The sequence below is a fragment of the Peromyscus californicus genome, unplaced genomic scaffold (assembly GCF_007827085.1).
Source record: "Peromyscus californicus insignis strain IS unplaced genomic scaffold, ASM782708v3 Scaffold_7__1_contigs__length_154581171, whole genome shotgun sequence".
Classification (NCBI taxonomy): domain Eukaryota; kingdom Metazoa; phylum Chordata; class Mammalia; order Rodentia; family Cricetidae; genus Peromyscus; species Peromyscus californicus.
In genome coordinates this window covers 194,901-220,768 of record NW_026294595.1, presented here as the reverse complement: position 1 = coordinate 220,768, position 25,868 = coordinate 194,901, and the positions used below count along the sequence as shown (strand labels likewise).

Here is a 25,868-nt window from a genome sequence, read left to right as displayed (position 1 = left end):
CATGTTTTCCTAGTCTTGTACTAAGTTACAGTTCATCTTAGTGTCCTCTGCACACACTTCTCCCATTGGACACAATTGTATCTTCACTGGCAGGTGATATACTTACTCGGGTACTGCTGATTTCCAGTGTTTATGTTTAGCTAAGACAGCAGCAATCTGGAAACACTGCTTTAGGAAATACAGCCATAACTCGAAGTGGGTGTATAGTTGGTGCTATTCTACTTCTTAGAAGAAAAATACATTTCCTTAAGTCTGCTGACCTGTGGTATCTGCTTTGGAGAAATAAATACTCCCTACTGTATGAACATTGGGCCTAATCATATTATCTTGTTTGGGGCAAAGAATATAATTGTAGTTATTCCATTTTCACTTTACCATCTGATCTAAAACTGACTACTCTATAGCTTGCAACACAGAGAAGAGATATTTAATGGATTCAGAGAGCTGCAGACAACTCACAGGTAACCTGGGAGTTAGAAATAAATTCCCATTGTAGTAAGGCATGAAAATTTGGGGACATTTGTTACAGCAACAGTATGTAAGAAAAGAGTGTAAAAACTGGTGTTGAGAGCAGGCTGTTGTGAGGGGACCCCAGCACTGGGCTGAGGAACAGGTAACTGCTGTGGGATGGTCTGTATGTCAAATGTGTTGCTGATTGGTCAACGAATAAATCACTGATTGGTCAGTGGCCAGGCAGGAAGTATAGGCGGGACTAACAGAGAGGAGAACTGAGAGAACAGGAAGCTGGGTGAGAGAGACACTGCCAGCCGCCACCATGACAAGCCGCATGTGAAGATGCCGGTAAGCCACGAGCCATGTGGCAAGGTATAGATTAATAGAAATGGATTAATTTAAGCTGAAAGAACAGTTAGCAAGAAGCCTGCCACGGCCATACAGTTTGTAACCAATATAAGTCTCTATGTTTACTTGGTTGGGTTTGAATGGCTGTGGGACTGGCGGGTGTCAGAGATTTGTCCTGACTGTAGGCCAGGCAGGAAAACTCTAGCTACAGGTAACTATCACCAACAGCTGGAAATGAGGCCATTGGTGGAATGGCAGAACTCTGCCTACTGTAATTTGGAATGCAGGCAATGTGACAAATGAACTTGGGAGTCTACACAAGAAGGCAGAAATAGAATGTTTCTAGCTAGTCCTGGGTTGTATCAGTTAGTTGTACTTTAATAAAATGCTCTAAGAAAAAGATAAATTCTGCCAAAGGGGGAGAGGAGGAAGAAAGTAAAAAAAAATAAAGGAAAGGCTATAAGCAGTTGAAATAGAGAAAATCTACAAATTCAAGAGATTTCAGAACTGAAAGATACAATTTCAAATACTTAGCTATAAAAAAACACAACTAAGCCACACACACATAGCACCTAAGCAAAAGGTCTAAGCAGGGGGGGAGGGTCATGAGTTTGAGACCATTCTAAGCTACACAAAGGGAGACTCTGTACTGTATATATGCATAAACAAGCAACAAGATCCCGCCCCCCCCCCACAAAATGAAGAAACACATTCATAAATGTTTCTGAAGACTCATCCTCACTAAGAAAAAAAAAACCAATCCCATAGCCTAACCATTTAATATTTTAGTAATTTTTTTTTATGTCAGACTATTTTCGTGTAATATTTGTTTTGTTGCTTAAATAAAGAAGTTGTGGGCTGCTGAGATGGCTCAGTGGATAAAATGTTAGCTGTTTCAAGCCTGAGCCCAATCTCTGGAACCTATATAAAGACGGAAGGAAAGCCAGGTGGTGGTGGTACACATCTTTAATTCCAGCACTCAGGAGGCAAAGAAGGTAAATCTTTTGAGTTTGAGGCCAACCTACAGTCTACAGAGTGAGTTCCAGGAGAGGCAGGCTGTTATACAGAGAAACACACTTGTCTCAAAAAACCAAACCGGATCCCCAAACCCCCCCAAAAAAATGGAAGGAGAGAATGGATTCCACAGGTCGCTTTCTGACTTCCACAAGAGCTCCATGTCATAAATACCCACACATATGTCACAGACATACAGAATGATGATGATGATAAAAGTTGTATTTATATTTTCATTGTGAAGGGAGCAGGCAAAAGGCTTGCATTGTATGCTAGTTGACAAAGATGGAACACACAAGGAAAGTCCCCAATCTTTGATTTCTGATTGGGGAAAATTGTAACTGTAACTTGGCAATAAATGTTTGTGAATTTTACACTTATAAACCCCACTTCTGCCTCTGCTTGGGGCTGTCAGGAAAAACAAGGCTCCGGAGTCCTTGTCTTGCAGCCCTGATTGATCAGTGACCCACTTATGCGGTGAAATATTAAAACCTTTGGGACCCAGAGTGTTGCCTCTCATGCTGCATAATGGGCTGGACGTAAGAGCTGTTGTACAAAACAGGGTTTTAAAGATGAATGTTCTGTGCCCTGTGTTGGGGTTATTAGAAGAAGAAATAACAACTGAGATAAAAGTGATTGGTTTTCTAGTATCACTAAGAAAATCTCTAAACAGGGTTTGTCAGTAAATGATAAACATTTCTCACATTTAGAACAACGAACAATGTTACTATATACATATTTTTAAACACTAATTTCCTCAAAAGAACTCAGAACATTTATCATTCCAGTCTAAAAAATCAGCCACTGGGCTGGCAAGATGGTTTAGGAGGTAAAGGAGGCTCTTGCCAAGGCTGATGACCCAAGTTTGATCTGCAAGATCCACAAGGTAGAAGAAGAGCATCAACTCCCAAAAGTTATCCTTTCACCTTCTCATAGATGACATGGCAGCACTACTCCTTCCCCCACACCAAACAGAAAAAATGTTAAGAATCAGCTATAAAACAGTTTCTTTTACAAAATAAGGTTAATTTGTTTCTTATGATCACCCTATTCCTAATGACACACATTTTAGAAGCTAACATACAAACCATTATAAAATGCTTAGTCTACAATTAAATAAGGTATTTGATAAAGAGTTTTAGACTGGCAGTGGTGGTGCATGCCTTTAATCCCAGCACTCAGGAGGCAGAGACAGGTGGATCTCTGTTGGTTCGAGGCCAGCCTGGGCTACAGAGATATCTAGGACAGCTAGGACTACACAGAGAAATCCTGTCTCAAAAAAAAAAAAAAAAAAGAGTTTTAGATAAATTCTTCTAATATTCAGAGCTTTACTCTGACTTTTAACACTGGATGTATCATCTGATTATTATTGTTGTCAATAGAGGTAAGAAATTAATGATTCATGGAGCTAAATTAAATAGGGCTCTGTGAATTAAATGACCTTGCATTTCATTTTGCACTGTTGTTGCAAGCTAGCTGCTCACATTCTTTTTTTAGAGGAATGTGCAGGTGTGTGTGCGACACCAATGTCTCTTTAAATTTTCAGTGCTACTGGGCAGTGGTGGCGCACGCCTTTAATCCCAGCACTCGGGAGGCAAAGGCATGCAGAGCTCTGTGAGTTTGAGGCCAGTCTGGTCTACAAAGTGAGTTCCAGGAAAGGAGCAAAGCTACACAGAGAAACCCTGTCTGGAAAAACCAAAAAAAAAAAAAAGTCTTCAGTGCTGTCAGCAGACATCAGTAGGAGGCTGGGAAGAAACAGACCAAATGACTAACCTGATCCTTCTTGTGTAGCCAGTGTGAAGCTGAGTTGTCAAAAATCTAGAAGCTTCTTCCAAGTTTCTATAAATTGACCATCTTCATTCACTTGAATGAGCTATGATCACTAATGCCGATCTACAGAATACCCTTCAGCTCTCCTCACTGCCAGTCTTCTGTGGTATGACACTTCCCTTAATTCCTGACCACTTACAACTCTTCTGTTTTTACAATGTCTTTCACTGGCTTCACTGGCTTTTCTTCCCTTAGAGTGGTCCTCAAATGCTTTGTGTCTCTATTGTATGTGCATATACACACAAGTTTGTAGCTAGAGTTTTCCTGCCTGGCCCACAGTCAGGACAAATCTCTGTCACCCGCCAGTCCCACAGCTGCTCAGACCCAACCAAATAAACACAGAGACTTATATTGCTTACAAACTGTATGGCGGCCCCACGTTGGGCGCCAGATGTAGCATGAATCTTAAAAGTTCTTATTAATAAAATCAAACCCGAGGCCAGTTATTGGGGTATATGCTGGAAGGTCAGAGAGACAGAACAAGCCACAGCTAACCTCACCTGGCCAACTTCTCAGCTGGTCTTGTTTCCTCAGACTGGAAGCTTCTGTGTCCTCATCCCAATGGCTCTCAGCTAAACTGCTGCTAGAAGCCTGAATGCTTAACCAGCCAAAATGCTTAACCAGGCCAAATGCTTAACCAGCCAAATGCTTCCAGTTTCTGGTCCTCACGCCTTATAAACCTTTCTGCTTTCTACCACCACTCCCTGGGATTAAAGGCTGCTTTCTGGGATTAAAGGCGTGAGTCACCATGCCTGGCTGTTTCCAATGTGGCCTTGAACTCACAGAGATCCAGAGGGATTTCTGTCTCTGGAATGCTAGGATTAAAGGCGTGTGCTAACATTTTCTAGCCTAAGTATCTTGTGGCTTTTCTGTTCTCTGACCCCAGATAAGTTTATTAAGGTACACAATATTTTGGGGAACACAATACCACCACATATGGCTATGCCAGGCTTCTTGCTAACTGTTCTTATATTTTAAATTAATTCATTTCTATAAATCTATACCTTGCTACGTGGCTCGTGGCTTACCGGCATCTTCACATGCTGCTTGTCATGGCGGCAGCTGGCAGTGTCTCCCTCCGCCTTCCTGTTATCTCAATTCTCCTCTCTGTTAGTCCTGCCTATACTTCCTGCCTGGCCACTGGCCAATCAGTGTTTTATTTATTGACCAATCAGAGCAGTTTGACATACAGACCATCCCACAGCACAAGTTTATAAACACATATGCTCCTGTGTTGTTTTGTGTGTGTGTGTGTGTGTGTGTGTGTGTGTGTGTGTGTGTGTGTGTGTGTGTATGTAGTTGCTTGGGAATTGTGGCCAGTATGCTAGGACTCAAATTCAAACTCTGGAATAATCCCACCAAGTATTCCACTCTACTTCCACAGTTTTAGTTACCATGGCAACCAGAACCCGATTATGCACTTGAGCTTTTGATCATTTTCTGAAAGTATAAAAAGCTTTAAAAAAAAAAACATTATTCTCACTTCATGAGTACTGTAACTACATGCAAGCACTACCATAAGCAAATCACTCGTTTTACCCACTTCTCATTCTCTGGAGTGTTTTCTTACACAGTGAATGGAAAGAAAAGCTAAGTACTATCCACATATTCTAGACAGAAAATTTCTATCAAGAAAAACATTTTGTTAAGGCAAGTATAGCTGGAGAAACAAAGGTTCTGATAACTCAAATGAACATCTCATATAAGATGGAAAGACACAACTACTTGAGTAAAAAGGCTTACCATATATGCCCCCAAATGAAATGATACACAGATAACCTTGAAGCCTTTAAGAGTGCACTGACAGGCACTTTTAAACTTTGTTTCTAAAGGGTTAAAAACCCCATAAGAGAGAACACCAGGGAGTTTCCGAGGCTCTATATTTTGTATCTTTATTCTGAGTTCAGGTCACATGAGTATGTGGTTTTTTTTTTTTTTTTTTTTTTTTTTTTTTTTTTAAAACATACTTGGGCTGGAAAGATGCTCAGCATTTAAGAGCACAAAGGGCTCTTGTAAAGGACCTGAACTCAATTCCTAGCACCCATACTGGGTGGCTCACACTAGCCTGTAACTCTGGTTTCAGGGGAATCCAATGCCTCTGGCTTCCTAGGACTTGTGTGCCCAAACCCACACACATATATACAGAATTTAAAAAATAAAATATATTAAAACCTTTTAAATTTGAATCTAAAAGCACATTGAGCTGGGGTTAAGGTTCAGTGGTACAAGTGACTACTATGCACGGAGGCCTGGGCTGTATCGTCAGCACTGTGCCATCTTCACAGCCTCCTCCAAAACAAATACATAAAGCTCTCTTCAAACCAAAGAAAGAGAAAACACAAAGGACACTTAGCAAAATGATGAGCAACAAGAGTGGAAGGAATGTCCAGGGAAATGGCTAGTGTTAAGAGTTGACACTACTGTACCTGGATGCCACTTGCTTCCTCTACAAGCTGAGTGCTGGTTTGGCCTATCAATGTATTTTGTGTGCTCTATAGGCACTGTGATCTTGTTTTCTATTTAAACCAATACAAATATAGAAGGAAGGAGACAAAAAACTTCCTCAAGCTGGGCGGTGGTGCACGCCTTTAATCCCAGCACTCAGGAGGCAGAGGCAGGTGAATCTCTGAGTTTGAGGCCAGGCTGGGCTATAGAGTGAGTTCCAGGAAAGGCGCAAAGCTATATAGAGAAACCCTGTCTTGAACCCCCCCCCAAAACATCAAAACACACAAAAAAACAAACCAAAACAAACAAACAAACAAACAAACAAAAAAAAACTTCCTCAAGACAGCAAGAAGTCTCATGGATAAAAATGCTTGCTATACAAACCTGGCAATCTGAGTTTGATCCCCAGAACCTACATAAAGGTGGTAGCAGAAAATCAATGAAAAACAACTTTTTCTTTGTTATCCCCAAAGAAATCTTATATATTATAAAAATATGATCAAAACCAAACCAAAAAGAAAACAAAAACATCATCACTTGAAAGAAGAAAGCTTTTTAGTTTAGTAATTCAAATAAGACAAAGTAAATAGTGGTGAGAAGGTAACATTCTTCCACCCTGCCACCCTGGGGACCCCAAAGAAGATACTGAACTGAGCCCTTTCTAAGAATTTTCAGCTAAGGTTGAATATTGAACAACAAACAGTTATGTTTTAATAAACATATAAAGCACACACATACACAGGATTTTATTTAATACAAAAATTAAATTTTTTGGGGGGTAATAGAGTCTTTTAACTGTTGTTCAAGCTAGTCTAGATATTTGGGCTCAGGAGATTATCCTGCCTCAGCCTTCTGAGCAGCCAAATTATAGGCACTGTCCCAGTTTGCATGAGGAAACACCACGATCTAAAGTAACCTGGTGAAGAAAGGGTTTATTTGCCTTACGTTTTCCCAATCATAGTCCATTATGATGGGAAGTCAGGGCAGGCACTCAAGGCAGGAACCTGGAGGCAGGAACTGAAGCAAAGGTCATGGAGGAGTGCTGCTTACTAGCTTGCTCCTCATGGCTAACATAGGTACTTCCTTACACAGCTCCAGCCCACCTGTCCAGTGTGGCATGGCCCTTGGTGGATTGGGTTCTCCCACATTATTCATTAATTAATAAATTGTTAAATAGATTTGCCTACAAGAAATCTGATGGAAGCAAATTTTTCAACTGAAGTTCCCTCTTCCCAGATGACCATAGCTTGTGTCAAGTTGACAAAAAAACTAGCACAGGCATACACCACTATGCCTGTCTCAGAAAATTCATTTAATGCAAATAAAGCAAAACATCATGTGGGACCTGAAGACACGGCTCAGCTGGAAGATAGCACTTGCTGCTCTTGCAGAAAACTCAGGTTCAGTTCCTAGCACCCACGTGGTGGTACACAATTCTCTGTAACTCTAGTTCCAAAGGACCTGACATCCTCTCTGCTGGTACTGCACACACAGCACACACAAATGTATAAACGAAACATTCACAGATAAAAAAAATAAAATCTTTAAAAAAAAGTCATGTGGGGCTAGAGAGATGGCTCAGCAGTTAAGAACAGGTACTGTTCTCAAAAAGGACCTGCGTTCAATTCATGGCATTCACACCAGGTGGCTCACAACTGTAACTCTACTTACCAGGGATCCAGCTTCTTCTGGACTCCAAGAGTACCTGAATTCAAAATTGTGCATGCTCTTTCCTGGTGGCACTAGACATGCAAGTGGTGCACAGACAAACATGCAGGCAAAGTACCCATACATATAAAATTAATTTGAATAATAAAAAAGATAGTTCGAAATAAGCAACTGTTACATAATAAAACAATTTTCTCTTTCTCTCTCTTTTTTTTAAGTGACTGGGGATATATACCTCAACAAAAGAATGCTTACCAAGCATGCACCAAACCTGGGTATGAATCCCAACAATGAGGGTAGAAAGCCAAGGGTAGAAAAGGGAAGTTAGCAGAGAATCAAAATACCAGTATCTCTATGAAACAGAGACCAAGGCTACCCAATTTTGCACAAGATCCACGTGTTTACAGAAGATTTGGACTTTAATTAAGGGTTAAATTGAAGAGGATCATTCACATAAAACACTAATGTGAATCTTTGGTAGATTTTCTTATCCACTGTTCAAGGTAAAATATCAAAATTCATCATTACTAGTATTGTTAAAATTTAAGACATTATTTCATGAGGATACTATCCTGCAATTAGGAAGACTGTGTTTCAAAACCACACACTTGTGCTAGAGAGATGCATTAGCTGTTAAGAGCATTGGCTGCTCTTCCGGAGGGCCAGGGTTCAGTTCCCAGGACCTGTGTGGTGGCTTACAAGGTCCATAACTCCAGCTCCAGAAGTTCTGGCACCTTCTTGTGACTTCTACAGATACCAGGCATGCATCCAGGCATTTATGCAGTATACTTACATACATGCAGGCAAAACATTTATACACATTAGAAAAAAAAAAAGAATAGGGTGCTTGAACCTCAATACCTTCATGCATAAAATCATATGTTAAGTATGAGATGAAAGATGAAGATAAAGCCATCTATAAAAACAACAGAAAACAATAAAATACTCATCTAACAAAAGAGCTCCTCTCAACTTGAGTAAAACAAATACTTCTTGCCTTCCCTATTCAGACAGATTAGAGGGAACCATCTCCCCTTAGAGCAGAAGTTAAGCCCTGCTAAAGCACTATTAAACACTTCTTAGGGCTGGAGAGATGGCTCAGTTGTTAAGAGCACTTACTGATATTACAGAGGATCCGGGTTTTGTTCCCAGCACTCACATGCTGGCTCACAACTGTCTGAAACTCCAGTTTTGATGCCTTCTTTTCCTCTTCATGGGCACCAGCCTTATACATGGTACACATACTTTTATACAGGCAAAACACTCATACACATAAATCTAAAAACTTTTAAAATGAAAAATATATCCATTAAGTTACTTAATTTTAATAAGCCTTTATTCCATGCACTTACTTTAATATTTCATTTTTCCTTTAAATAAGCTAAGATGTTGGGCAATTTGGTGATTTGTCTCCTGATAGATGTTAGACCTTTTCCTGGTGTCCCAGTTTGTTTAAGGGAAGGACTATCAACCAAGCTGTCAAGTGGACTGTCTTCATGCTAGCACTCTTTAGACATCTTGTGGAAACTACATTGTGATCTCAGTGCTTGCTAACAAAGCACAGCTCTGTCCCTAGAAGGTACTATTCCAGCTACAAGTGCTTCAAAAGAGTTTGTGTCAGACTTTTGACAACCAAAACCTCAGTGACTTCTAGATGAACCTGTAGCCACTTTTACTCAGGCCAGAAGGGAAGCATCTGCACTGATGGTCCAGCAGAAAAACTGATTGCTACAGTCCTTTTTAGCAAGAATATTTGCTGTGATTTGCTGCCCCCTTGTGTTGCAACATGAGACCCGACAATGAAAGGCCTCTGTCTTTTTTTCAGTCTACTTTTGATTTTTATCATTAGTGAAGAAGACTGAGCTCCTAGCACAAAGGTTGACATCAGCAGTGGCACCAGCAGAAAGTAATGAAGGCAGCAAAGGCAGTGTCAACTTCACTACAAAGGAGACAGTAGTGGCAGGAGAACTAGTGATGACGATCAGAGCGAATGACACAAGGCTGTGGAGATTGGAAGGTAAGAAACTGAAGGCACTACTTGCCACAAGAGCTCCAAGGAGCTGTCAAACATTCAGGACAAAGGGTCACAGACATCGAAGGCTCAAGAGACACAACATTAACTAGTGTAGAGGGCTGAGACTCCCAACACCCTGGCTGCTAAAGGCTGAGGGTTCCAGCACCTGTTCCAAGAGCTGTAACATTAGGAAGAACTGCTTGCTGGCTGTCTGTTTCCCTGGTTATCAATGCTAGAAGAGGTTTAGGCTAGCTTCTAAATACTGGGGATGCTGGTGGAAAAAGCACAGAGCTACAATCCCGATTGCCTGAAGCTCTAAGTCACTAGATTTTAAAGCCTGGAACAATAGGCCCTGGGCCTGCCAGAAGAGTCCTCAAGCCTTAGAACTCAAGGGCTGAGGACTGTCAACACCGGGAGAATCTCCTTGCCTACTCATAATTCCTATCAAGGAAAAGCAAAGGACCCTAGCCAGCTGACTGGTAACAATAATTTTTAGACTTACTTTTATTTTTATTTGTGTGTAACTGCCAAAGAGGGCACTGGATCCTCTGGAGTTGGAGTTACAGGTAATTGTAATTTGTCTAATATGGGTACTGGGAACAGAACTGAGAGCCTCTGGAAAAGTTTCGAGGGCCTTATACATGTTGTCAACCCAACACATGGTTTTTCATCTAAGAATAAACATAAATAAATAAAATAAAAAGAAAAAGACTACAGTTACTTCTTTCTGTTTGTTCTTTGTTTTTGTTTGTTTTATTTTTGAGATAGGGTTTCATTTTAGGCCAGGCTGACCTGGCCATTTGTAGCTCAGACTTAACTGTGATTCTCCTACATCAGCCTCCCCAGTCCTGGGATTACAAGCACGAGCTTCCTCACTGAGCTGCAATTATTTCTAATACAGTTGTGTGTGTGTGTGTGTGTGTGTGTGTGTGTGTGTGTATTTAATAGATGTAAATTATATCTGATATATATGATATTTGATTTTAAGCATAACTTTCAGAAACCTACCATATATCATCGAGAGGAAAAGCAGAACTAGAGAAAAGTTTAACACATCAAGAGTCTACTAACCTTAACCCATTGAACAGCTGTTTGGATTTATCCAAAAGATAACAGAAATCTGTAACTGTCTTCCGCTCTCCCTGTGGGATGTCATCTTCAGCACCTCCAGAGGACATGGTTTCTTTAAGAGTAAATTCAGTCCTGTAAGAAAACATATGCTCATTTATTTACTCAGTTGGTGAACACAGGGTGGAAGTAGGCCCTAGTTACAGCAGCTGACGGCAGTGTTGTCCCCTCCCAAGACAGAGAATTCTTTTAATTATTCAAATAATCAAAACATGTAAGATGTGTTGGAAAGTAAATGATCTCATACTGGTAGTGTTAAAAACTGTTGGAAACATACACAAAACCATTTTTAATGTTCTTTCATCTGATAACTATAATTTGAATTTCTATTCTATTGCAGGCATTTGGTCTGTTTAATAATCTGAAATACTGATCCTTTTACCTATTTTCCCAATTTGATTCTGTAAATCCATCCTAGAAAATAATCTTTCACATCTTCTCCATATTTTATTATAACAATTAAAACCTAAAAACAATATAATGAGTCTAAAGAGTGAACCAGGGAAATATTCCACAGACTACAAATCCTAGTACTTACCCTATAGCTGACTTTCACTTAAGGTGAAGGTGGGGACTGAAGTGATATTCCAGCACCCACACAAAAAGCTGAGCATAGTGGTACACATTCGTAATCCCAGAGGTAAGGAGTAAGAGATGCGCAGACCTCTAGGAATGGCTGGCTAGCCAGAGCTGGCCAGCTTTAAGTTCCAGTGAGAGACCCTATTTCGAAAAACAAGGAGGACAGCACCTAACAAATGACAGCCATCACACACATGGGTACCAGCACACAAATGAACACAAACACACATATAGCATGTGTACACACACACCCTAAAAAAAAGTGAGGCAATGAGTATAAAAAGGATAAAAATTCTCTCTCACACAGAGATATACACTAAAACTGTACTTTTTGATATGTCTAGCAATGGGACTCAATGGGGAAAGAGCTTGCTGTCAAGCCTGATGATCTGAGTTAGATTCCAAGAACCCCTATAGGGTAAAGATGAGAACCAAGTCCCATAAATCATCCTCCAATCCCCCACCCATTAAAAAAAATTAACCTACATTTTATTGAATACAAGCTATCTTTATATGTGATCAGTTATATTAACCAGCCATTTAAAAAAGGTAACCTGTACTAAATTAAGACACACAACAATAACTCATTTTGTTTACAAAGACAGAACTTCCTGGGACAACTCAGTGAAATCTGGTCCCCAGTGTAGGGAGACAAAAAGACAAGAGTAGACAAGGGTCAGAGATCAGAGCAAGAAGTAAGGATATAATTACTTTTTAAATTAAAAATAAAAAGATTCATTTTATAAATGTATTTTTTAAATTTGCATATGTGCATGTGTGTGTGTGTGTGGGGGGAGGGATATGTATACATGAGTGCAGGTACGTAAGACCAGAGATACTGGATCTTCTGAACCCGAGTTACAGAGGTGGCCGTGAGCTGACATGAATTCTGGGAACCAAACTCATTGTCCTCTGGAAGTGCTCTTAACTGCTGAGCCATCTTTCTAGCCCCTGGTAGTTATTTTAATGAACTTTTTTTCTCTCCAACATTATCTGGAACAGGCAACAGTGGATGCAAAGCAGGAAAACTACCAGCAGACCTAGAGTAGTCAAAAGCCTACTGGGTAACACAAAGCTGTCACTGGAGACAGAAGGTGGTGAAGCCTTGTTTATTTATTATTTGTTTATTTATTGGTTTTTTGAGACAGGATTGCTCTGTGTAGCTCTGACTGTCCTGGAACTAGCTCTGTAGACCACGCTGGCCTCGAACTCACAAAGATCCATTTGTCTCTGCCTCCCAGGTGCCAGGATTAAAGGTGTGCACCACCACCGTCTGTCTTATTATTTTTTAATCATGTGTATATGTGTGTCTATGTTTATGTGAGTGTTTGCCATGTGTGTGGGTGCCAATGGAGTTCAGAGATGTTGGATACCCTGGGGCTGTAGTTACAGGCAGCTCAGCTGTCCAATATGGGTATGGGGAATTGAACTCAGTCCTCTGGAAGACTTAGCTCTTAACTGCTGAGCCATCTCTCCAGCCCTGAAGTAATTTTTAACATTCACGGTCAGTACTGGGTGGTTTTTGCATGTTCCCATGTTCTGTTACCCTACTGCTCTTCTCATTTCATGGACAGAGGAAAGAGATCATGAGTAGCTTTGTTCCTAAGAAGGGAGTTCAAATCTTAATGTGAAAGACCTTGACCCTGGTAAATCTCCCAATACATGCCTACAACCTGTCCCTTCATTTCCTAAGCACAGCAGGAGAGGCATAAACCAAGCTATAGCTTTCCTGACTCCATCTCATATTCTCATCAATGAAGGTTGCTAATGTCCATAGGAAAGATGACTTCACAGGAGGAAAAAAAGTAAATAGAATAAAGCTCACTAAGGGAGAATATTAGAAACAAAGCAGGTAGAAATGTTATTATAAAACAAATATAATCACCGAAATAATAAACTTGAAGGGTTGAAGAGCAAGATGGAGATTTCAAAACAATTCATAATCTATATAAATGCCAGCTTTAAGGCAGTCTGCCAAAAGTAATCAGGAAGAGATGAGGCATAAGTCAAGGGATATAAGGACTAGAGTGGCAAGAAAAATCAATATCCATGTAATAGTGTATATGAACATAAAAGCTGCACAAGGAAAAAGAAAACAGTTGCAAAAATATCAATACATTTCCTAGAATGAAAAAAAAATAAGATCTCAGACTGAAAAGACTCTAAGAATGTCCAACAACTAACTAGACAGAGAGACAGAGACAGAGAGACAGATATCCCACAGCTAAAAATCAAACATCAAAGTAAAATCTAAGAAATAGGGAAATACACAATTAAAAATCAGCATTAGCTGAAATACTGAAATGAAAAGCAGTAGTCTATTGGGCATAGTAATGCACATGCCTGTAACTCTACTGAGGAAGAAGTTGAGGCATGAGGACTGGGAGTTCAAGACCAACTTGGCCCACATGATAAGAACCTTTATCAGGGCCGGGTGGCCTTTAATCCCAGCACTTGGGAGGCAGAGCCAGGAGGATCTCTGTGAGTTCGAGGCCAGCCTGGTCTACAGAGTGAGTTTCAGGAAAGGTGCAAAGCTACACAGAGAAACCCTGTCTCGAAAAACCAAAAAAAAAAAAAAACAAAAAACAAAAAAACCAAAAAAAAACCTCTATCAAAACCAAAGGCAGTAGTCTGCTGGCTGATCCTTCTCCCACCATCTCTATCTTATCCCCCAATACAACAGTTTGCATCTCTGTGAGCTGTATGTTGAATATTTTCTCTTATGGTTCTACACAAGAAACTTTTCTTGTTGCTGCTTGATTTGTCTGTTGTTGATAATTACAAATTTGCAATAACAGCAAGAAGATTCTAGTTTTAGTACAGCTCCCAGAAATCCTCTTTATGTCATTAGTTATATTCTTATGTATATAATTATTTGAAGCTATATAAATTTATCTTTCAATTAAGTACTTTTTGGCTAAATATGTAACAAATGGGGGTTTACTTTTTTTGTATATATACACATGTGACTGTTGTATACGGATCAAGTGCATGCAAGCCTGTAGAGATCAGAAGAGGCATTGGGTCACTTGGAACTAGTTGTTACATGAAGTTGTGAGCTGTCACGTGGGCACTGAGAACCAAACTCAGGTCCTTTGCAAGAGCAGTAAATGCTCTTAATCTCTGAGCCATCTCTCCATTACCAACAAGTAATAAGTGCTTATTTGGGAACCTTTCTTAAAATGTATATGTGTGTTTATGATGTGTATGTGTGTGTGTGTATGTCTGTGTGTCTGTGTATGTGGTTGAAAATACTATGGCATGTGTGTAGCACCCTCCACCTTCCATCTTTTTTGAGACAGTATCATTTTACTGTTCAATGCTACACCCATCATGCTAGCTGGCACAAGAGCTTCGAGAAATTGTCTCTGTCTCCTACTGCACTGGGATTACAGATGCTTGCTACCACATCCTGCTTTACATAGAGAAAATGTACCTAGCAAAATCCTGCTTCAAATAAGCAAGCCAACAAACCCAGCTCTTCATACTTAAATATAAACAGGAATCAGAACTTCTACTTTATGAGTACTATAAAGGAAAGGAAAGGCAAAGTGAACACAAATTCCAGATATTCACTCTCTAAGTGAAGAAGTTATGTTTTTGATTTTTAATGCCTAACACTGAAAGGGAATATTTGGTTCACCTAAAGCAGTGGTTCTCAACCTGTGAGTTGTGACTCCTGGAGTAGGGGGTGGGGGGTGGAGGGGGTTGAAAGACCCCTTTCACAGAGTCACATATCAGATATCCTGCATACCAGATATTTACATTAGAATTCATAACAGTAGCAAAATTACAGTTATGAAGTAGCAGTGAAATAACTTTATGGTTGGGGGTCTCCATTGTTAGAGCCCAGGTGCTCCCTCAGCCCGCTTCAGTGCCAACAGTCATGTCATCACAGCCAACAAATGTGACAAGGTCCCCACCATCACAGACTGCTCTCTTGCTGTCTGTCTCTCTTGTCCCTGCTCTGAGACAGCCTTTCTCACCCCCTACAATAAATCTCTCGTGTGAGATCTGTTGTATGGTGTGATCTTTGCAGCATGCCTTGGCCCTGCTAAGGTACTCCTGTTGCTAAACCCTAATGACCACAGCAGGAGTCACTGCATTAAAGGGTCAGAACACTGCCCTAAAGGAACTCCCTTTCTGTGGTGATATTGTGTTCCCCAAAATATTTTGTACCCTAATAAACTTATCTGGGGTCAGAGAACAGAACAGCCACTAGATAGAGAGGCCAGAAAATGGTGGCACACACACCTTTAATCCCGATCACACGACAGGCAGATCTCTGTGTGTTCAAGTATACAGCCAGGCATGGTGACTCACACCTTTAATCCCAGGAAGTGATGGCAGAAAGCAGAAAGGTATATAAGGCATGAGGACCAGGAACTAGTGTCTGGCTAAGCTTTCAGGCTTTCAAGAAGCCGTTCAGCTGAGATCCATTTGGATAAGGCATCCAGTCTGAGAAAACAGGATCAGCTGAGATATTGACAAGGTGAGGTGGCTGTGGTTTGTTCTGCTTCTCTGATCTTCCAGCATTTACCCCAATACCTGGCCTTAGGTTCGATTTCATTAATAAGACCTTTTAAGATTCGTGTTACACCTTTCTCTTATTTGCACAAAGGACCTGTTAAGGCCCCTATACCTCTTAAGAGATTTCTTTTAAGGTAGAATCTGTATCTACAACTGTGGCTTAAATGAGAACAGCCCCCATAGGCTCATATACTTGAATACAGTTACTGGGAACTGTTAGGGAAGGATTAAAGAGATATGGCCTTGTTGGAGGAACGTGTCACTGCAGATGGCCTTTGAGATTTCAAAAGACCCCACTATTTCTGGTGTGCTCTTTCTGCCTCCAGAGTTTTTTTGAGATGTGATTTCTCAGCTGTTCCTCCTGCCATGCCTTCACTGGCCATCAGGAACTCTGAACTCTAATCCTCTAAAAACCATAGGCCCAATTGAACACTTTCTCGTGTAAGTTGCCTTGGTCTTAGTGTTTTATCACAGCAATAGAGAAGTCACAAAAACAGCTATCATCAAAGTGGTACCAATAGGCCTGTCAACTGATAAGTGGCTTACATAGTCAGCAACTATATAGCAAGAACTTACCAGCCATGGTAAAGTGGTCAAGAGAGAGGGAGAGAGTAAGGGAGCATTTAATTATACTATAATAAAGGTAGTCAACATTTTTACTAAGGAAAAAAAGATCAAGCTGGGCATGGTGATACATGTCTATAATCCCAGCACTAGGGAAGCTGAAGCAGGAAGATCTCCAGTTTGAGGCCAGCCTGGTCTACATAGAGAAAGGCTCCCTCAAACAAAAATAATGACAACAAGCAGCCAAGCAAGCAAGCAAGCAAGCAAGCAAACAGCAACAACAACAAAAACCAACCAAACAAACAAAAAAACCAAACCAAAAACAAAACCCCAAACAAACAAACAAATCAAAACCCAAACAAAACAAAAAACAGAGCTGGGATGTAGTTCAACTGATTGAGTGTTCCTTAGCATGCATGAAGCCCTGGTCTACTCCCAACACCAAATTAGCCATGCATGGTGACAAATGCTAGTAATCCCAGAACAGACTGGGATATGTGAGACGTGTTTCAAAACTTTAAAAACAAAGAGAATAGAGGAGAGCAGAGGGCAAGGAAGGAGAAAAAACAAAACAAAAGAAAAAACCAAGACAAAAGGGAAAAGAAAAAGAGACTTCTGGGTAACAATCAGCTAACTTTGAAGTAAGAATCAATCATCTGCTCCAGAATTCCCTCTGTTCCTGATGATCTTGAACCTCTAGAGGGTCAAAATGGCCACAAAGAGGCCAATGCCATAAAAGAGAGAAGGCAGAAATACCGAGGAAGAGTTCCCTGCAGAGAATGGGGTGTCAGACTGATTAAACCCCTTCCCTTGGGCGGAGAGAGTTAAGCTCAGCTAAGATCACTTGTTGCTCTTGCAGAGGACCCTGGTTCATTCCCAGCACCCACATGGTGACTCATAACCATCTGCTACTCCAGTTCTGGGGGATCTGATGCCCTTTTCTGACCTCAACAGGTACCAGGCACATACATGGTACACAGAACATGCAGGCAAAACACTCATACACATGTAAAAAAACAAAAACAAAAATCAAAACCAAAACAACAACAACAGAAAAACTCTTCCCTGAACAATCAAGCCTTACCCCTTGCCTAGGCTCCACTCTGTACAAAGTAAAGGCCTGTCCTTAAACAGGCACTAGTAACTTTCGGACAATTTAGAAATTAGTAAATTAGCTGAAGTGCCAACACTTCCACACAACTTTTCTAGATTCCCCCTACCAGAAACATTTGCTTTTCTCTGAATTTTTGAATGACTTCTCATATAGCTTTATGGTGATATTTTATTTGTACTGAAATGTGATTTTATTTGTATGTTAATAAATAAAGTTGCCTGAGGGTCAGAGCTAATAGCAAGCCATAGCAGAGCTGGGTGTTCGTGGTGCACACCTTTAATCCCAGCACTTGGTAGGCAGAGCTTGGTAGATCTCTGTGTGGTCAAGGATACAGCCAGCATTGAAGATACACACCTTTAATCTCAATACCAACCATAGAAGATCTGGAGGTCTGTACAAACAGGCAGTGACGAGGCAGTCATGTGGTTGGGTTTACAACCAATGAGAAGGCAGAACAGAAAGTCTATATAAAGACAAACACACAGGAAGTAGGTCTCTCTTGGCTGAAGAGGCTAGCTGCAGCAGACGGGTAAGGCTCTTAGCTCTTATCTCTTGGCTTTCTTCTTTGCATTGGTTCTGTGTTTCTTATTTAATAAGATGGTTGGTTACATCTACATAGCTTAGCTGCTTTTCATTATGAATACTTGTGCATACCCTTGCTTCCCTTACTAAATTGTAAGTTTTTTGAGTTACTACCTGTGTGAGATAACTTCTGCAAAGGCCCTTGTACGAGTGCTTTGAAAACAGTTCCCAGACAGCTCCAACAGGAACTGGTCACGGTAGGTACAAAGGTCAGTGAGTGCCTCTCCAAGGTAGGCACTATCTCATGGCAGAGACTGTGTGAGTGTTAGAAATCCAAGAAGGCTAGGAGTAAGGAAAAGGGGCTGTAGCCAACTTGGAAATCTAAAAGCTGCAGAGGCTCATCCCAGTGGGAATGCCAAATAGCAAGTCTTATAAGTGTGGACAAAGGTCAGTCTTCCCAGAAAGAAAGAAGTCAGCCATTAGCCTGACCTAACTGGTACATGGAGCATGTGAAGATTTTGTAAAGACAAAGCGTTAGCAACACTTCTGATCTAGCCAGGAAGTTGTGGTGCACACCTTTAATCCCAGCACTTGGGAGGCAGTCAGGCAGATCTCTCTGTGTTCCAGGCCAGCCTGGTCTACAGAGTGATTTCCAGGACAGCCAGGGCTACACAGAGAAACCCTGTCTTGAAAACAAAACAAAACAAAACAAAAACAAAAACCCACAAACAAACAAAACCAGATCCAAAAAGAGGCAGATTAACTATGGCATTTGGTAGAGCAGTGTATATTTTACAAAAACAGGTATTATTTGGGAGAAAGAGGCAACATGGAAGAATGGATACGGGCACAAATACCAAACTCTGCTGAAACCCTGGCTATGCCACTAACTACTCAAATATAGCTGGGCAACCTTGCTAAGTTGTTTAACTCAGGCCTTGACTTCCCATCACGTAAAATGGGGATAATAATAGGGACCTGCTTCTTAGGAGTTGTCAAGATTAACTGAAAATATACTTATAAAAGAGTCAGCATATAGTAAATGTTATCTAAATGCATGTACCACATGTTAATCTGAATAATTTTCTCTATGAAGGTTGTGGAACTAAATGAGCATGATTTACTGTTGTAAATAAATTATGTTGTCGTAGCTAGGTGGTGGGGGCACATGCCTTTAATCCCTTTAATCAGGAGGCAGAGGCAGGTGGATCTCCGTGAGGCCAGAGTGGTCTACAAAGCGAGTTCCAGGATAGCCAGAGCTGTTACACGGAGAAACCCTGTCTCTAAAAAGAAAAGAAAACAAAAACAAACAAACAAAAAATTATCTTGTTGCAATTATGTAATGCCAATTGTGCTGACTGACATTCCATAAAAATACTGAGGCATGTAGATGGCTAAAAATACTGAAGGCATGCTAATATGGAGAACTCTAAGGTGTGGTTCTTGTACTCAAGAAACTCATCAACAGGCAAGGTGTGGTGGTGCACACTTTTGATTCTAGCACATCTTTAATCCCAAATAGAGGCAGGTAGATTTGTGAATTCAAGACCACCTTGTCTACAGAGCTAGTTTTAGGATAGCCAGGGCTACTTAGAGAAACTCTGTTTCCAATAAAACAAACAAACAAGCAAAAAAAAACTAGTAAAGTGAATGATGCCTACAGAGACATTCCTAATTTATAGTCCCCAGTAGCCACTGTTACACGGAAAATCTGAAAGATAACTCAGATAAAGACTGAAAAAGACACGAAAGGCTATCTCATCTGAAATATAGACATGATAAAAATGAAGGTGGATGGAGAGATGGCTCACTGTTTAAAGGGCACTTGCTGCTCTTGAAGAAGACTCTGAGTTCAGTTCCCAGCACCCATGTCAGGCAGCTCCCAACTGTCTTTAACTTCATCTCCAGGGAACCCAAATCTGTCTTCTTACTTCTGAAGGCAACTGCACCCATGTACACACACACACACACACACACACACACACACACACACACACACACACACACACCACACAGTACAGTTGGGCATATCTTTAACCCCAGCACTCAGGAGATAGAGGCAGGCAAATCTCTTTCTGAGTTTGAGGCCATTCTGGTCTATGTAGTGAGTTCCAAGCCAGCCAAGGCTATATAATGAGACTTTGTTTAAAAAAAAAAAAAAGGAAGCTTTAAAAAGGAAAAATGAGCATTGTATTATTTGTATGACATATCCAAAAGCACCCTAAGGCTGACAAGATGGCTCAGTGGATTAAAGCAGTTGCTGTGAAAGAAAGAAAACTTGACTTGAATTACATCCCTGGAATCTTTCAAAAAGCTGCATGATAGGTGTTGGCTACAGTTTATAACCCCAGCATTCCTACTTAGATGGGAAGCGGCCAGTTAGTCTGGAGCAAGTAGACCAGCAAAATCAAGAGAGACCCTGCCCCCACAAGGTTCAAGGAGAAGAGAGAATGACCAAAAGTTGTCCTTTGACCTCGACAGGGTTGTCAACACACACACACACACACACACACACACACACACACACACACACACACACACACACACACCCAGGATCAGGAGAGGAGATGTAGATACAGATGAAATAAAATTAGCCAAGAATTCATAAATATTGAATTTAGGTGGTGAGTACATGAGAAATAATTTCATTTCTGTAAGTTTAACTAAGGAAAGTTTGTTTTTTCTTTCAGTGTTATCTATAGTATTTTATAAGTACATTTCTTCCTATCCTTCCATTTACGTATATGTGAAGATGCCTGTGTCAATGCTTACCTATCATCAGAGATGGGTATGATTTGGGAGAACTTTTTTATCTTTGGACTTTCTATGTTGAATAATCAAGTGAAAAATAAATAACAAAGTACTTGAGAAAATTCTTTAACATTGTGTTTCTCTACCTTGGCACAACTTAACATTTTAGGGTAAATAATTCATTTTTTTCTGCAAAAAATTACATTGTGTGTTTCTGTGTATATGTGTATGTGTACATGCATGCATGGGCCACAGCACATGAACAGAAGTAAGAGAATAACTTGTGGGAATTGGTTTACTTCCACATTTACATAGGTTCTGGGGACTCAACTTAGGCCATCAGCCTTAGCAGCAAGTACTTTTACCCACTGAGACATCTCACCAGCCCACCAAATAATTCTCTGATGGGGCGACTATTCTGGTGGAAGCTCCACCTCAATCTCCCTCCCTCAACTTTCTCTCCCCAAACCCTGCCTCATCTCAGAAAGCCTGCCAAACACAGCTCCTCCCCCAGAGATGCTCAAGACCACTCCCACAGGGTATTTAAACTGCCGCCCAGAAAACAGACACATGTTTTTTCAGTCTCTCTTTCCCATCTCCTCTCTGGGTGGGGTGGGAGGGTGGAAAATCACCTGGGAGTGCTGTACCCATTAAACCTGGGCTTTTTCTAATTAGGTTTGATTTAAATTGCTGTGTTGGAGAGGCTTATTGAGGGGCTGATTTTCACCCACTGGCCCAGGACCTTGTAGTGGGAAAACATCCTTCTCCCTGACACCTGCTCTCTGCCAGACTAAGATTGGCTTTTGCCTTGGTAAGTTGTCCTTTCCAAGTCATTGCCTTAAGAGGCCTGGGGCCTCATTCGATTTTCGGGGCATCCTGCCAAAGACAGGGTCTTGCCCAGGCCCCTGACCTGTTACAGGAGCAAAGACCTGCCTTTGTTCTGTGGGACCCCTTCTGTAGAAGACGTTCTGTTCAAAGGAATTTTCCACACACCCTTTTGCCCAAAGTCGACCACAGTGGATGCACTGCATTAGGCTTTGGGTCCCAGCATAGACTTGTGAAATGGGCACCTGCAATTTGAAGCCAGATCTCCAAACGCCTTTGGGGTGTCTTTTACAAAACCTATTCAAATTGGGGCTATCTGATTCCATCAGTCCTGAACAGCTGATTTCTCTGAGCAATAAGGCCAGTCCACAATATGCTCTTCATAACCAGTCAAAGTGGCCACCAAAGGGGACCTTGGAATTTTCCATCTTCTGTGATCTTGAAAATTTTTGTCAGTATAGAGATAATTGAACAGAACTGCCCTGTGTCCACAGGTTTTGGGTTCTGTGTTCCTGCCCTCCCTAAAGCAGCCAGTGTCCCACAGAACTGGTCTTGTTGGCCAGGGTCACTGCACCTCTAGACTCCTGCCTATCTGGGAACTGGGACCTTGAAAATTCTGCTTTCACCATGCTGCCAGGGACACTGGCCCCTCCCCACTCCTCTGAACCCTGCCTACCCATCTCCCTCTTCCGCTAACACATGTTCCTTTCAGTGGCCAGCATTCCTCACATTCCTCCCTCTATCCACCTTCTTTCCCCTCTGGGACAAAGGTCCAAGACCAAATTCCTCCTCCTTACCTGCCTTCCTGTCCTCCCCTCCTTCCCACAGGCACAACCTATGTCCTGGTCTCCTTCACTGGCCTAATGCCCCCAAATCCTCCCCAGTCTCCTCATACCCAGTCTCGCCAGACTTGACCTCCTCTGCCCTCTCCAAGAGGTAGCTGGAACTGATGGAATTGTTCGAGTTCATGCTCCCTTCTCTCTTGAGGACCTCTCACAAACAGAAAAGTGGTTGGGTTCCTTCTCTTTATATCAAGGAGTTTTGTTATCTGTCCCAAGCCTATGATCTGACCTGGCATGATCTCTATGTGATCCAGGCCTTCACTCTCACTCCTGAGGAGCGAGGGAGTTCAGGCAGCAGTTAGTGTGCAGATCAGACCCACCAAGTGGATAATATGGTCCTTGTGGTTCTTCTGTGTGAAGATGCCAGCTACAGAGCCCTACTGGGGCTAACAACTGGGTCAAAACAGACAACAAAGAAGAGACCTTATGTTTCGTTGCCTCCTCCAAGGTATGGAAATGGTTTTGGACAAAGTTGTTAATTTTGATAAGCTCCAAGACATTGATTACAAGATCATGGTTTAGTATACTCGCCTTGACCCAGGCTCCCCAGCGTGAGCCATAGTCCTGGCCACCTGTTTGATTTCTCAGTCAGCACCAGATATTAGAAACAAATTAAAAAAGGCTGATTAGGGTCCTCAAGCCCCTCTACAGGAATTGGTGAAAATGGCTTTCAAAGTTTTTAATGCCAAAGAAGAGGCAGCTGAGTCATCCTGACAGACAAGACTGAAACAGAAGCTAAGCTCTAAGCCCAAGCCTAAGCAGCTGCTCTGAGGCCACCAGGGCCCCCACAAGGGGGACAAGGCTCCATCCAGCTGCAGCTCAACCCAACTCAATTCTGCCAGAAGCCTGCTTCAAATGCTGCCAGGAAGGCCACTGGTCACAGTATTGTCCTAACCCCCAGCCACCCAGGAGACAATGCCCTGTCTGCCGACAGCCTGGAAACTGGAAATCAAGTGCTCCCATGCAGGCTCGTCCTCTGTGCCAACAGAGGTCCAGACTAACCAACACCTGGCATCTGAGACTCTTCCAGCCTTAGTATTCCTCAGCCTGGCAGAATGACATGTGGTCTAGACTTGGTGACTCCCATTGTCCTCTCTGAGCCTAGCATGATGCTGCAGGTAGTGGGTAAGTCCACTGACTTTCTATTGGACATGGGAGCTACCTATTCTGTTTTAACATCTCACTGGCGTCCTACAGTTCCCTCGCCAATTTCTGTCACAGGGGTGGGTAGGATCCTTTCCTTCCCACTTAAGACCCTGTCACTTTCCTGCATTCTTGCAGGGCGATTCTTCTCACACCCTTTCCCAGTCATACCTGCTTGCCTCTCACCCATGCTTGGGTCATGATATTCTCAGCCGCTTTGGGGCCATACTCACCTTGGCCCCCACACTGTCTCCTGAGTCCCACTTTCTTCTCCCCTTAATAGCCTCACAAGTTCCTACCCCAGACTGTCTTGTCCCTACCCTCCCTTATCCAGTGGATCCCCAAGTATGGGATACCTTAACTCTAGTGGTGGCTACTTACCACCAGCCAGTTCTAATTCACCTTAAGGATCCTTCTTCCTTCCCTTCCAGACCCCAGTTTCCTATTTCTGAAACCTATCACTGAGGCCTTAAGCTTATTATCATCTGCCTTTTATCTCAGGGACTTTTAATTCCCATTGACTCACCCTGCAACAACCATTCTTCCCGTGTATTTGCCCTCTGAGGCTTACCGTTTAGTTCAAGACCTCTGCCTCATTAATGAGGCAGTTATTCCAACACACCCAGTGGTTAACAACCCATACAACCTCCTGTCTAACATTTCTCCTGCCACCTTCCACTTTACTGTTCTGGACCTGAAAGGTGCCTTCTTTACTTCCTCTTTGCCTTCACCTGGGAGGACCCCAACACCCAGTCCTCCAGACAGCTTACATGGACTGTTCTCCCTCAGGGTTTTTGGGACAGTCCCCCATTTCTTTGGCCATGCCTTGGCTCCGGATCTCTCCACCTTTGACACTGGTCCTAAAACACTCATTCGATATGTAGATGACCTCCTTCTCTGTAGCTCCACTCTGCCTCTGCACCAACAGGCAACCTCTTTGCTCCTGAACTACCTCAGCTCCCTAGGATATTGTGTTTCCCCATCTATGGCTCAGTTATGCTCTCCCACTGTGGTGTATTGGGTGTTCAACTCAGCCCCGAGTATAAGACCCTCTGACAGGGTCCAAGCCCTGCAGGATTTACAGTCCCCTGACCACTGCAAACCAGATTCTCTCATTTTGGGGCCTGATGGGATTCTTCCTTCACTGGATCCCTAACTTTGCCATTTCGGCCAAGCACCTTACCAGGCAGCCGGAGAGACTCTCAAGGGGCCCCTCATGCACCTGGCCACTGTCTGCCGCCAGCCACTTCTCTTTACTGTGAGATGCAATTTTAACAGTCCCCACCCTAGCTCTTCCAGATCCTTCTTGACCTTATCACCTTTATACAGATGAAAGGTTGGGAGTGGCCACCAGGGATCTAGTCCAACCAGTTGTGCCTTTGGACTGGGCCATGGCATTCTTGTCCAAACAACTGGACCCCATGGTCTGTGGATGGTAGCCATGCTTGAGAGCCTTAGCAGCAGCGGCTGAACTCACTCGGGAAGCTCTCAAGTTCCAGCCAATTACAGTTCACACCTCCTGACAGATGTGTGCTAAGGCCAATCCACAGGGGGCCATCTAGATTTGTCAGCCTCTGCACCAGTTTCAAGGAGACCAACTGGATGGATAGAAGTCTCTCCCACCTCCAGGGAAACAGCAGATGTGGTGGCCCAAGTACTCCTGGACCACATCATCCCTAGATTTGGCCTGCCACAGACCATACAAAAGGCCAAAGGCCATACAAAAGACCAGCCTTCACTTCCAGGGTCATGGAGCTCGTGTTGGAGACTCTCAGCATTTCCTGGAAGCTTCACATTCCCTATTTCCACAATCCTTGGTAAAGGTGGAAGGGGCCAAAGGACTCATCAAACCACAGCTCACCAAGTTCTCCATTGAACTCAGCTTATCTTGGCCTTCCTTTCTCCCCATTGCCCTTACCATGCTGTACTACAGGCCTGAGCCCTTCTGAACTCCTTTACGAAAGGCCCTTCCTCCTCAATCACCATCTCCTGGCCCACACTCTTCCACTGGCCAGTTACCTCTCCTACCTCTCCCTTCTGAGGTCCCTTCTCTGTTTACATGCTGACAGTTATCTCCCTGCCCCCACACCAACAGACC

At 42.3% G+C, this 25,868-nt stretch overlaps 1 protein-coding gene across 4 annotated transcripts in view; it reads right to left on the bottom strand.

Annotated features, from left to right (window-relative positions):
* Scai (suppressor of cancer cell invasion) overlaps nt 1-25,868 on the bottom strand; it is a 138,941-nt gene that overhangs the window by 47,605 nt on the left and 65,468 nt on the right. For all 4 annotated transcript variants that reach the window (XR_008215459.1, XR_008215460.1, XM_052726481.1 and 1 more), the window contains exon 3: nt 10,844-10,975. Coding sequence is in view for 2 of the 4 variants with exons in the window: in XM_052726481.1 (XP_052582441.1) it covers nt 10,844-10,975 (132 nt within the window). In the remaining 2 variants the exon portion in view is untranslated. The remainder of the gene's footprint in view (nt 1-10,843; nt 10,976-25,868) is intronic.